Source organism: Delphinapterus leucas, chromosome 11 (genome assembly GCF_059928025.1).
Source record: "Delphinapterus leucas isolate spDelLeu-1000000601 "Yukka" chromosome 11, BTC_Dleu_Yukka2, whole genome shotgun sequence".
Lineage (NCBI taxonomy): Eukaryota > Metazoa > Chordata > Mammalia > Artiodactyla > Monodontidae > Delphinapterus > Delphinapterus leucas.
Window position 1 is genome coordinate 16,898,364 of NC_143139.1, and position 14,159 is coordinate 16,912,522.

General features: G+C 36.6%; 1 protein-coding gene across 1 annotated transcript in view; it reads left to right on the forward strand.

Moving 5' to 3' along the window:
* PDE3A (phosphodiesterase 3A) overlaps positions 1-14,159 on the forward strand; it is a 303,878-nt gene that overhangs the window by 284,395 nt on the left and 5,324 nt on the right. Inside the window, exons 11-15 of the mRNA XM_022577720.3 lie at positions 5,819-5,932; positions 6,071-6,270; positions 8,062-8,265; positions 8,959-9,114; positions 10,215-10,467. Coding sequence (XP_022433428.2) covers positions 5,819-5,932; positions 6,071-6,270; positions 8,062-8,265; positions 8,959-9,114; positions 10,215-10,467 — 927 coding nt within the window. The remainder of the gene's footprint in view (positions 1-5,818; positions 5,933-6,070; positions 6,271-8,061; positions 8,266-8,958; positions 9,115-10,214; positions 10,468-14,159) is intronic.

Sequence of the window (14,159 nt, forward strand, 5' to 3'; positions counted from 1 at the left end):
CTTCTGAACTTTGAATATTGTGAGAATAAGTTTGTCATTTATAATCATGAGGAATTGGAACACAGAAGAGATATTAAATTTTCAATATGTAGCATTTCAGATTATCATCAGAACATGTAAGTAGCATTGTCCTACATGCTACAAAATAAATGGAACTGGAGAAAATGTCCGTAAATCCAATAAAAAATGTACCAAAATCATGTAGCTTTTTTAGGAAATAAAGGCACAGAAAGAAAACTAGTCAAAACAGTATCAATAGGGGCTTCCCTGGTGGCACAGTGGTTGAGAGTCTGCCTGCCGATGCAGGGGACACGGGTTCGTGCCCCGGTCCGGGAAGATCCCACATGCTGTGGAGCGGCTGGGCCCGTGAGCTATGGCCGCTGAGCCTGCGCGTCCAGAGTCTGTGCTCCGCAACGGGAGAGGCCACAACAGTGAGAGGCCCGTGTACCGCAAAAAATAAATAAATAAATAGTATCAATATATTGCCTGGAGTGTGTGTTACTTAAATTGTGTTTTAACCTTTAAATTTGCTTCTATATACCTTGGACTTTAGAATCCCATGTCTGTTTGTAGTTGCAAGGAGCTGAAGTTAAATAAAAATTATATGGAGACTAGAACACAAGTGTTTTCAGAAAGGGGTAGGGTAGTGCATTAACCAAGTGATCCATTATTCAGATGTTGGTTTTCAAAATGCCATCCACATGCTACATTAAGATGAAAATGCACAGTTGATGTTGTGTGATAGGAATGAGTTATGAATGAGGAGTTAGAAATGAGTTACTGAATCTACAAATTGTGTGATAGAAAAGGAGAATGAAGAACTAAATCTACAAGTGAGATTTGTTGGAGAATATGGAACCAAATGCAGACAAAATAGGACAGCGGGAGTAGAGAGAGGAACTTAAGAGCGCTGGGTGCCGTGGGAAAGTCTGGCCGATGGGGCCATGGAAGTGGGGAAAGAAATATGAAAAAGGGGTAGTTTGAAAGGATTTCAAGATAAGCCTTGATTTCTTAATACCACATTCCCAGGGCCCACCCTGGTTGGATGCCAGGGATTGAGCTAAGTGTTAGTGATTTCTCAAAGGTTAAGGAATTGCATAAATAAGCTTTTACAAGAAAGGAAGCCACTGCAAACACTAAAGAACAGCTAGTATCAGAATAAATCTACAAATTATTTCAAAATATATTTTAGTGATATAATCGGCTGTCGCCAAGTTCCATTGAGTTCAAATTGATATAACTACTAACTTTTCTCTAGATAGTATACCATTAACTCAGAGAGAAATTTGACCAGTATTTATTTAAGTGTAAAAAGAAGTTTTCAGGTTCCAAATTTTATTATTCATTTTTATATTGTCTTATTACATATTTATATGTTACAAGTAAACAGATCTTTTTCCTGGAATATCAGGTTCTTCATTCCAGGTGAAAAGAATTGTTATAATAACTTTACTTGTTCTGTTAGAAGTCCCAGACACCTCCCATAAAGAGAATTTATTTATATCTTCTCAGAGAAAAAAGTTTTAATTGATCACTTTTAAATAATAATACCTTGCATGTTGTAGGGTTGTAAATTTAGACTAGTATGGAGATTTATTAAGAGCTTTGTTTATCATTATTTAAAATTAGCATGTGCAAAAATTTGTTGTATGTCTACTAATTTAACATCTACTCCTAGAGAACTATATTTCTAATATCTCTGTATAAACCCACACAACTAAATGAAAAAAGCCAAAGGGAAACCAAAGTGGGGTTAGATTAGCTTTACTATGATAGTGAGCTAAAATATTAGAAACTAAATCTTTATTACAGTTCCAAGTTTAACAGTTTCCAAGAGAAGAGGGAAGGTATGAAAGCTTTTAAGTTTGTACCCAGAACCCTTAATAAAATTTGAAAAATCTATTAATAGATTTAAAAATGAGATAGATTCAACAGATAGATAAATAGATAATTTCATGGCGCAGCTGTGGGTAAAATTATAAATATAGACAACTCACTGATAGAAATGTGATACCAAAAATATATTTGTTCAAAAAAGATTAGGATAAATTATAGTTTATATTCAATCGCACAGAGAGAAAATAATGTTTGATATTTTTCGTAGTCCCTTTCAGTTGGGCATTTTTGGCTAGTAAAGGTGATAAACTGTTAGGTCATATTCATTCATGGATTCAAAGTTACTCTTAAGAGAGCATTTTCTATTTACAAAGACTTTCATCTCTAAAATATATTCTTCCTAGCACCTCTCATTCTCATTAGTCAAGTTTGAGAAGTGGAGATAATGCTTCAGAAATACCTATGATCATGTACTATTTATTTAAAAAAATTTTTTTTGAATTTTTACATTTTATTTTATTTTTTATACAGCAGGTTCTTATTAGTTATCCATTTTATACATATTAGTGTATATACGTCAATCCCAATCTCCCAATTCATCCCACCACCATGTACTGTTTAATGGCAGCCATGAGAATAGTCTTGGCTCAACTTAGTTTAGTTCAGTTCGATTAAGCTATATGTGACGTGCCCACCAGTTTTAAAGCTAGATACTGAGTTGACGTGGAACAAGCTAGAAGGGCAGAATTATCACAGTGTTAGCTACATTCCAAAGAAAAAGAAGTATTTCAAGTCTCATTTCTGTTCTTTAGTATTAAGACTTTTCCCTCACCCTTTGGTGAATAGGCGCATAGAGAATTTTCAATGGAAAATCTATAAATTTAGGTCTAAAAAATCTGTAACTTTTACATACAACCTCAGCCTTCCATACCAGCTCGCTTCAACCCGCTGCTTGAGGCATAAGGAAAAACTGAGAAAACAAGTGTATCAAGACAGCAGAGGGGATGGGCAGGCTCTGGGAAAGCGTAGGGCGGGTGATGTGTTAGTGCATGCATGTGTGTTTATGTGTTGTCAAAAAGGCCGGGGAGGTTGCCTGGTGGGTGAGAGAATTATTAAGGGATTTGTCCAAAATGCAGAGATGAAGGAAGAGGATGAGAATAATAATGATAAAATAAGAAGAGCTCTGATATCATTTCTTAGCCCTGTCAGTTGCCTTCCAGGGCCAGAAAAAGAGCACTCTGAGCATATTCGTATGTCCTACAGAAACTCGTCAATCCTCTGTGTTGACCTAGCTAGCATCTTTCCTGGGTGTCTTTGCTCCTGAGCTGGTCCCCAGAGAATTAACGGCAAGAGCAACAGTGATACCAGCACTTGACACAGTATTTGCCCATAGTACGTGCGAAGTAAATATTTGTTGAACAAACATGTTAATGACTACTTAAAGACAGATGGTTTTTCCATCCTACTTAAGTGATAGTGACAACATAATTATTTTAGAGCTACACCTGCCAAACTGTATCTCTATCTATCTATAAATATATGTATGTATTTAAATGGAGTTAGGCTTCGTTAGCTATTGTTTTATTTAGTACTTTTGAACCTATACTCAAAAGTAAAAGGAGGAATTTTTCTTTCCTGTATACTGTCTTTCCCTAGTTTTTAAATCAAGATGATACTAATCTCTAAAACACCAAAAATGTTTAAAGAAAAAAAGTTTTATAAGATGATACTAGACGTATAAAATGTGTTTGGCCGCTTTCTTGTTTGTACATTTTCAGCACTAAATCATTTCAATTGTTCATTGCAAGTTTATAAAACTTACCTATCAAACCTTCTGGACCTGGACCTTGGGGTGAGGAACAGGGCAGGAAGCAGGATAACTCAAGAGCAACAAGTTCACCTGTACGTGGTATTGTCTATTTCTCACCCCAAAGAGGCTCGGCCAGCACCCTGATACTAACACCCACCCACCCTTGTGATACTGGGCACAAGCGCAGGTTTCCCTGACTTGCAATGGTAATGGTAATTACATCCACACAGTAATCTTCCCAGCTTGCCACAAGGGAAAAGAACTTAACCCAGGAGCTCCCTCCCGGCATAGCCCCAGACACTCTCTGACCAGGCTGCATATTCTTCCTCTACCAGGTCATCACTGCCTTCTCCCTCGCCCAGGGCTTAGCACAGTTTTTATTTTAGCTCTTCAATTCTATTCTTACAAACCCAGCATTGATTTTGAAAGAAAACAGGTCATCTGTGCTAATCTGTCATCTTGTTTTAAGAGCAATCATGTATTTTATGTGAATGATATTTACGTCAATGGCAAGCTTACTATATACCAGCCACTTTAAAATAGGTTCCCTTCTGTAATTCTCACAATTGGACTATGAAATAGGCACTATTATTGTCTCCCTCTTTTTAAGATAAGGAAATGAGACTTAAAGTTTTAAGTCACTCACTCAGTAACACAGGTAGTAAATGTCAGAGCAGAGACAAAGATCTGTCGTAGATCGAGAAACTTCTACTGTGATCAACTTCGTACATGGCACAGGTATAGACATAAAATGTAATTGTCTTAAATCACTTGAGATAGTCCATATACAGAAACAGAGACTCCAGTTTGAATAAAATTGTTCTTTGGAAACTAGGTAATATCTGCATTCACCTCTGGCAATGACTGTGAACAGGTTTTGCTGTTGACCCCTTGGGAGCCTAGGAGGTCTGCTTCTCAAAGCTCTTCTGAAGACATCCTCTAAAGACCTCACAGCCCCTCAGTGAGTTCCTGGAGTGTTCACCCAAGATTTAGCTTAAAGACTGACTCCTAATAGTTCCAGAAATGTAGGAACATAGGCATCGTCTTCCCACGTTCTCCTGTGTGCCACCAACACCACAGATGTCATAGTTCCTTCATTCTTCCCCGACCAGGGAACAGGTGTTTCTCTCAAATTCCCACTATCATTCTGCTTGTTCTCTTCTGTTTTTGCTTCTCATCTGTTGAGTATTATTCAGAGATGTAATCTATTACATTAGAGAAGGAAATTGTATCATGGTTGGTCATTAGGAATAAAATGTGTAAAGATAGCATATTTAGGGTAAAGCATACCAATCAATGAAGTATTTTGAAAGGCCAGATAAACAAGAGAAAAACATGGGAAAATTGCACAGAGAAAGGTGAGCCAAGAGCACAGTGGGCCTTTGGTCATGGTTCCCTAGAAGCTGAACTGCACATGTGGAAATAGGACCCCCTTCCCATGGTAATGACATTTTAACTAGGAGATTTGGTTCCCCCTTAGCTTTTACTCTTCGGAATGGCTCAACTCCCTACACTATTATACAAAGAGGTTTTAATGTTTCCTCTTTAGGTATTTCCTAGAACTTTATTCCCAAGTTAGAATTTCTAGATCAGAGAACATTATCGATTTTGCTTTTGCTTTTGCTTTGTGGATTTAGTATACATATAAAAGATGTGTTATTCATTTTATTACAGTGTTTTATGTTTGATACAGAAGAAAAATACTATGTTCAGTTCACAAATTATATTTAGATGCTATTTATCGGAGATGAAATACTGGGTGGTATAGACCATTGGTCTGATCTAGGTTAAGTATATCATGGGTCTTTTATTCCAGTCCTCTGTGTAGATTTATACAGGAACATGGGAATAAGAACAAGGGTAAACATCACAGTGGATTCAGAGAGTGAGTTTCCTACATACGTTAGGTTTCTGGTGGACTCTAGACAGATTTTTTTTCATTTCAGACATCTTTATGTGTAATGAATGTTATTGCTGTATTTTTTTCTTGTTACTCTCGATGTTACCGAGGAATGGAAGAGTAATCACAGAGTATTTGTCCTAGAATATTTGGCTGTCTTTCACTGGGGTATTAAAATGGGAGGACTAAACTCTTTAACCAGTAGGTGGCACTCTTGGTCCTCGGACCCCGGCGTTCACAGATGAATGACTGTTCCTTTGCATTGGTTACAGACCATAACAGAATCCATGCCACCGATGTCTTACACGCTGTTTGGTATCTTACAACACAACCTATTCCCGGCCTCTCAACTGTGATTAATGATCACGGATCAGCAAGCGATTCAGGTATGTATGAAGTCCCTCTGTGTGCTCCCTTGTAAATTATGGGAACAGAAGAGTGGTTTTTTAAAAAGGAAATCAAGACAAATGATACCAGTTTAATACTTTCTTAAAAGCTCTATTATCTTCATTGTCTCTTCTCAGATTCTGACAGTGGGTTTACACATGGACATATGGGATACGTATTCTCAAAAATGTGTAACGTGCCAGATGATAAATACGGATGTTTGTCTGGAAATATCCCTGCCTTGGAGTTGATGGCCCTGTACGTGGCTGCAGCCATGCATGATTTTGATCACCCGGGAAGGACTAATGCTTTCCTCGTTGCAACTAGTGCCCCTCAGGTAAATCTTTCAATTTTGATCAGGGGAAATAATTCAATTTTGAGATTTCTCTGAAGAAAATTAATTTTATAAATCTGACTTTCACTTTAGCTCATATTCACTTGGTGCCTGTTTATATTTAGCCCTGAGATAAAATTCTTAGAGACCATGCTCATTTTGAAAAGATATCATGGTTTGTTCTAAGTCATCAATGGTGCATATGCAACTTTATCACCCATGGGGATCCCTTCTCAATTTTCTCAGGAAGAAAAACCGCTTGAATTCATGTTAATGAACTTCCCCAACAAAGAAAATCTGACCTATACAAAAGTTTCTTTCTGAAAAGATTAGAGAACCAAATCTTTCTTGGTTCTCTAATTTAAGAATTAAAGGTTTCTTTGGATATAAATTTAAGACTATTAAGAATGTAAGGCTCCTTTGGATATAAATCCCATTCCTTTGAGATACATTCATTATAACAATTACTATTCTTATGGCATTTTTATTGGTTAGGAAGAATTAAAAATCAATTTATTTCATTCACTTAAGGGAAATTTTTCACCTGAACATTAACTTTAAAGAAGTTCGTCTTGGCATGTACTTAAATTAAAGTCCAATATTAATCACTAAGTATTTAGGCATCTCCATCTATATAATTAAATTTAATAAGCTTCTCCTTGATTTAATCAGCTGGACCCATGTTACTAAAGATCCCAAGATCTTGTTTTTCTTTCTAGAGGATCTAGAGGCCAATCTGGTCCAGTATTTTTTTTTTTTTTTTGGTCATGTTTGCTTTTTGTCTTTTTCCCCATTCTCCTCCATTTCCACACCCTCTCTTATAGACTAGTCTAGAATTTTCTTCCAATCTGTATACAATACAAATATCCTGATTTTTTTTCCTCACTGCTTACTTTAATGTCTTTCACTGTGCCGTTCATACACCAGAGTATATTTTCCCTAAAGATAAGCAAATCCTTTTGCCAACACCATATATCATTCAATTTTCCTACACACGCATGCATTTTCAGTTGCCTCACTTGGTATCTCACGACACAACCTATTCCCAGCCTCTCAACTGTGATTAATGATTACGGATCAGCAAGCAATGATAAATTAATATTTATTAATATTCATAAAATATCAATTTTCATGTCCTTGGTCTTTTCTGTCCTTATACCTTTTTTCCCCTCCATCTAAATCTACCACACTAGTCTCCAAGCATTTTTTAGGCAACTTCCTTTTCCTTTGCAGCATCCCTCAGCATTACTAGAGAATTTCAAACAAGTAGATATTTACTATATACTTTCAATTAGTAGACAGGGGGTGATATTTCCTATGGCTGATTGTGGGGTAAGAATCTTTTGAATTATGGGTTTCTCAGGGATTCCATTCCTCTGTATTAGTTATATGTATTTAACTAAAAGGAAGTCACTCATTCTAGATGTGGGAAGTAACTGAGTTACTTCTTAGGAATATTAGTATATTTGCATATTTTAATGGTTAAATTCCTGTGCCCTGCAAAATAATAATAATCTGATAAAAGCTAACTCTAAGCCCTTCAATTGCAAGAATTTGAAATAAAGTTTCAAGGAAATGAAATAACGTTTCAAGGAAATGAACTTTATCTTGCAAAAAAGGAAATTTAACCAAGAAAAGTAAACAATGTACAGCAATAAGTGATTCTTAATAACTAGCTGTCACAAGATTACATTCCTGTGTTCCCTGATAAAAGCGGATTCCAAAAGCTTTGCATATTCTCATTTTTGTTTTTTAATTTAAAAAGTTGAACTCTTCACTCTCGTCTTTGCCTAGGCGGTGCTCTATAACGATCGTTCAGTTTTGGAGAATCATCATGCAGCTGCTGCGTGGAATCTTTTCATGTCCCGGCCGGAATATAACTTCTTAGTTAACCTTGACCATGTGGAATTTAAGCATTTCCGTTTCCTTGTCATTGAAGCAATTTTGGCCACTGACCTGAAGAAACACTTTGACTTCGTAGCCAAATTTAATGCCAAGGTAACTAGATTTGTACCAGTCTTCATTTTCTGACCACATTGAAAGGAGTCATGGAATCAAAGTGTTGAACAAAAACTCACTGCTGTCACCTCATATATGTCAAATGTGAAAATGAGAGGCAATGAGATGTTTAACCAGAAGTGGATATTTAGGCATTGGTCCCAACCTGGAAACCTGATACGTTGAGGTGCTGTCTGTATAGATTATACTTTGCCCTACAGAGAAATAATAGAATTCTAACTATCGTTGTGTTTTTGTTTGATTTAATTTGCTCTCATCTCCATGGAATGCTAACAGAAATTACCTGGCAGTAGTAAAGGTCAAAAACCTGAAGCAGAATTTCATACATCAAACATAAATGCCCAAATATTAACTCAAAATGTCTTATTTGTAGCCACATTATTTTAATACTAATTTAAAACCTACGTTAATATTAAATAGCATTTCTTTTCAATAATTAATTGAATAATTAATAATTATCCGTCATTCGTTATTTTACTTTTTTTGGTGAGCTAGTTTACTATTAATTTATGCAAGCCAATAACATTATTTGAAACAGCTGAGATGTTTCTCATTACTTGGCATTCTAACCTGCACATGGTAGGAAGACAATCAATATTCTGTTGTTTATTCTCCTGTTCAACTTTTGCTTTCATTGCGTCAGAACCCATTTTAACTTTGTCCCTCAAACAGGTGAATGATGAAGTTGGAATAGATTGGACCAATGAAAATGATCGTCTGCTGGTTTGTCAAATGTGTATAAAGTTGGCTGATATCAATGGGCCAGCTAAGTTTAAAGAGCTCCATCTTCAGTGGACAGAGGGTATCGTCAATGAATTTTATGAACAGGTAACTAAACTATTTCTCTTAATCCATATTGAGGCTGCTCATAAATTCCCTAAAGCTTCCAAAAGCTGTAAAAGCGTGATGAGTCTATTTCATATTCACGCTGCCATCAGAAAAGGCACTGGCCAATTTTAATCAGAGATTAAAAAATGACAAAAATTGGACTAAACTGTAAGCGTAAAAACTCTAAGATAAAGTTATTTGCAAGTATTAAGTAATAAATCGCCTTTCCCTGGACACTGTTAAAGAAAGATTAGAAAGAACTTTTTTGAGCATTATAGATAGGACTTATATTTAAAATAAATGTTTGTGCTTTCTAGAAAATAAGGTATTGCCTTTCCTCGGAATAAATTCATAATCAATCCTGAAATATTGAATACAGAAAAAATGTAAAGGAAAGAGAAATCCAGTTATAATAATTCCACTACATAGGCATAACCATTGTTGATATTTTGGTATAATTCCTTCATTAATGCTGCTAGGTAACTTCTGGTTTACAATCTGATATTTTTTTTCCAGAAATGAATCAGTTCAAAGTAAACACTTATACAGTAGTACTGTTAAACATAGATAAATAAGAATATCAGAAACTATATAATCACAGAAGACATAATTCAACCCAAAGCCGGGTTGAGGTAGCAACTTTAATTGAGGAATAAGTTACTTTAAAATTCCTGGCAGCCAAGGCAAAACAAAAGGAAAACATGATAGATTATCTATTTGTTGGATGTTTATATCCAGCATTGCCTTTTAAGATGCATTTATATTCTAACTTATACTCTAATATAAGGAACAATGACTAGTGTGATGAGAAAGGTCATCTACTTAGACATTAAACCATTTCTTGTATTTCCCCTTGATCAAAAACCAAACCCTCAAGATTACCAAAGTGGTAAATGGCAGCAAAGCAGTCCGACAGGAATCTTAGTAATGTGGGGAAAATCTCTTAGCAGTCCAGGAAAGAAAGAGTTCACACGTATGCCTGGGTTCTTGCCTATTTGCAAATTTTAGATGCCAAGGGAATGGTGACTGTGTTTGTATTTTACACTTTCCTTGTCGTTTGCCTTTCTAGTTAACTGTTCCTGCTACATTCCTATTTCTAGGGTGATGAAGAGGCCAGCCTCGGGTTGCCGATAAGCCCTTTCATGGACCGTTCTGCTCCTCAGTTGGCCAACCTTCAGGAATCCTTCATCTCGCACATTGTGGGTCCTCTCTGCAACTCCTATGATTCAGCAGGACTGATGCCAGGGAAATGGGTGGAAGACAGTGATGAGTCAGGAGACACCGATGACCCAGAAGAAGAGGAGGAGGAAGCACCAAACGAAGAGGAAACCTGTAAAAATAGTGAATCTCCAAGTAAGTTATAGAATCTCTCTCGAATGTGCTTCTCCCAGGATTGTTTTCTTACTTAGGTTCACAATAAGTTTGATGCTTCTCGTGAATTTCATAGCTGAGTCCAAATAGCACCTGCTGCAGTGATTATGGCTACTCCCCCTTCCCCAATAGCATGATAATGGAAATTACAGACCGTGGAATCTATTATAATACCATGTTCATAAAAAGGTATGTTCTCTGTTATGAAGTAAGACAATTAAGTAATCAAAGCCTATTTTTCAGAGTATCTGAATGATTTAGGAATCTCAGGTACTATCTAGACTAGCCATAGGCTCTTCCTGGCTTGCTTCGGGGGAGGTGCTAAAGTGGTAAGAGGTAGTAGGCACTCATTCATTCATCAAATATTTAGTAAGCACCTACTCTGTGCCAGGCATTCTTCTAGGCTGTAAAGACAGAGCCATGAACACATCAGACCAAAAAAAAGAAAAATCGATCAATCCTTGCCCTTTTAGACTTATATTCCAGTGGGGTCAGCAGACACTAAGAAAGACAAATCAGTAAATCTGTAATATGTTAGGTACCGATAAATGCTAGAGTTTAAAAATAAAAATGAAAAATAAGGATATGAAATATTGTGCAGAAAGATTAAAATCTTAGATAGGATAGCCATGGACGGTCTAAATAAGAGATTTTTTTTTTTTAAACCTGAAAGAAGCAAGGGAAGGAGTGATCCATGGAAATAGATGTGGACAAAGCATTTCAAGGAGAGAGGAAAGCAAACCGTGTAAAGGTCCTGAAGTGGACACTGGCTGGGTGTTCAAGGAGCATCCGGAGAGCTGGGAGGCTGAAGCAGAGGAAGGGGGCTGCGAAGCGGGGACTGAGATGATGGAGGGTTAGAAGGTAGGGCTCTGCAGGTCACAGTATGGAGTCTGGCTTTTAACTCTGAGTAAGATGGGAAGCCATCAGAGGTTTTGAGCAGAAGACTTCGTTGATTCAACTTATGTTTTAACTGGATTGCTTCAGCTGCTGCATTGAGAATATTCTCGAGTTTGGGGTAAGAGCAAGGGTGTAAGCAGGGCAGTGTCTTAAGAGGCTATTGAAATTATCCAAGTGAGAGATGACTGTGGCTTTGGACGAGGGTAGTGGCAATAGTGACAGTGAGAAGTGGTCACATCTCGTCATTGATTTGGAGTGCATCATGTAGCCGTTCTAATCTGTTCAACTTAATTGTCTATAAAATCAAGATTATTTTTCTTCACATCTTGAAGTATTCTCCACTGTTTCTCCTGCCATAGGGAGGAAGCCCTAATAGCATAATTAGGAAAACCAATAACCCTTACAGTGATATTGCACAAATACTGTTCCTGTGTTCGTGGGAGTATAGTACGTGGTTCCTATCTACCTTCATAAAGGAAGTTGTCTTAATATTGATATTTTTCAAGGCCCTTACCAAAAATATTACCAATGAAAGACATTATGATCATTTTTTCCTTTTTTTTTTTTAAGCACAGTCAGGGAAATGCATGACTTAGTTCATTTGGCCATCTAGGTAAAGAGATATTCTAACGTGTGTATTAACCTATTTTGCCCTCATATAAGTGCCCTGTCGTAAACTCACATAAACAGAGATAAAGAACTCATTATTGACCATAGACTGGTGAGACGGGGCAAGTTTGGCTTTAGGTCAGACTTTTGCTTAAGGTCTAACCCGTATATTAACTTTTATACAGAATGGGAGGAAAATCAAAAGTTGTTTTCCTTCAATATTCTATTATCAAAGTAATTTTATTTTATTCCTCTGATGCTTATCAAAAGATGTCTATTAAAAATTTTGTGCTGATCTTGGGATTCAGAGGTAGGAGCCAAGATAGGATTCATGGACTATTCATTTTCTCATTTAATAAACATGCATGAATTTTACATTTTTACTTTTTTTTCATTCAAAGAGCCAGGTAATTTGCTGTCTGACTAAGGACTGGACAGTTTTTCCACTGAATGTTACTGGAAAGTGTGGTCAGCTTAGCCTCTGGGAAAGCTTTGTTCCCGTGGGCCCTACTTGATTGCTATCTGAACTCAAATACATTGAAGCAACACATACATAATCTAGGCATCAAGAATTGAAGAACCTAGGTTAGGAGATTTAACAGGCTCAACTCGTCAGCGTTGGCTTTAGCAGCAAATACAACAAACAACCAAATATTCGATTTGTCTCTGTTCTGTAGGGTTGGGTGGCCATACTGACTCTCACATTCTGGTGTGTTACTCTACTGACCTTCCCATTTTTAATCAAGCTCACTAAAGCAGGAATGAGAACTCTGTGGATTCTGTTTACTAATAGCTTCTAAAAGTCAACTGGTCACCTTTACGTTAAAATTTAAAACATCATCAACAATGATTTGATAACCATAGCTTTTGAAAAATTATATTTGAACTATGCCTTTATAGCCAAGAAAATGATAAATATTGGGCAGTGTTAGTATCTAGTAAAAATTGGCCACATGGAATAACAGAATTCTAGAAATGGAAGGGGAATCAGTGATCATCCAGTTCAGCTGCCTCATTTTACAAAAGTCGAAACTGAGGCTCAGAAGTTTGACAACCCAAGGTGTAGACGGATTCCGCAGAACCAGAAAGGAAACCCAGGTCTCCTTGTTTTAACTCCAGTGTTATTGACTCTTAGTAATTTTAATTTCAGGATTCATATTGACTGAGATGGTTAACTTGATTTAACCTGAAACTTAGATTTCAGAAAAAAATGTAAATTAAATATGCACTGATAATTTCAGCAATTTGCAAAACTTGGAGATCTCTCAGGAAGCACAGAATAAGATATTTCAATATGGTATCCTGGGTAAAGAAGGCATTTTTCCCCACCTCATAATTAAATTTGAAAGATTCCTACAGCAAACTAAGAGGTTTCTAATGAAGTACTAAGCTGCATTTAGAGTTTGAGCAATGAAAGGATCTTTGTTCTCATTTCAAAAGGTTCCAGTGCTGAACAATTTGGCTCTCAATACAGGCATGTTTTAGACCACCTGCAGACTCTAATCTACGCAAATTTATTTGGTACAAACTTTCTTCTACGTCACCTTATTCAGTTTAATTCCAGAGAGGTTTAGCAGCATTAATAAGAGAACAGCTGCTCTCATGGGGGCTGCCCCGAAAGAAAAAAGAGAAAAGTTGAGCTTTTGTTAGCTTCTTCCCTGTGAATGCACTACCGTGAACCTGTATAACTTCTGGATGGAATAATCACCTTGAGCAGTAGAGCATGTGCTGTGACTGATTCAAGTCCATCCTTCACCCAGTGATCATCTGTAACTCGCTTGACTCAAAGGATTAGGTTAAAAAGTATATTAACATGTAAAGATTGAACTTAACTACAATAAAAACAATGTAGAAATAGACAAGTAGATAGCTTTGATAGAAAAGTAATTTTAAAGGTTCGCTCTTAAAAATTGAATGGATTAATATATTTTATTGATTTCTATAGAAAGAATTCAGATTTTCAATTTTATTTTATGTATATATTGCCCTTGTTAAGAATCTTATAATTGAAGAAATTGGTGTTATGCTCCAGGGCCCCGTGCCCTCTGCCTGTACACATGCCCCTCACATACCGAGAATGCTGCCAGCCCGTTCTCCACCCAGTGTATTTAATTCTCATAATTTACCTCTCAGCTCAAATGTCATGTCCTTTGGAAAAAGTCTTATCT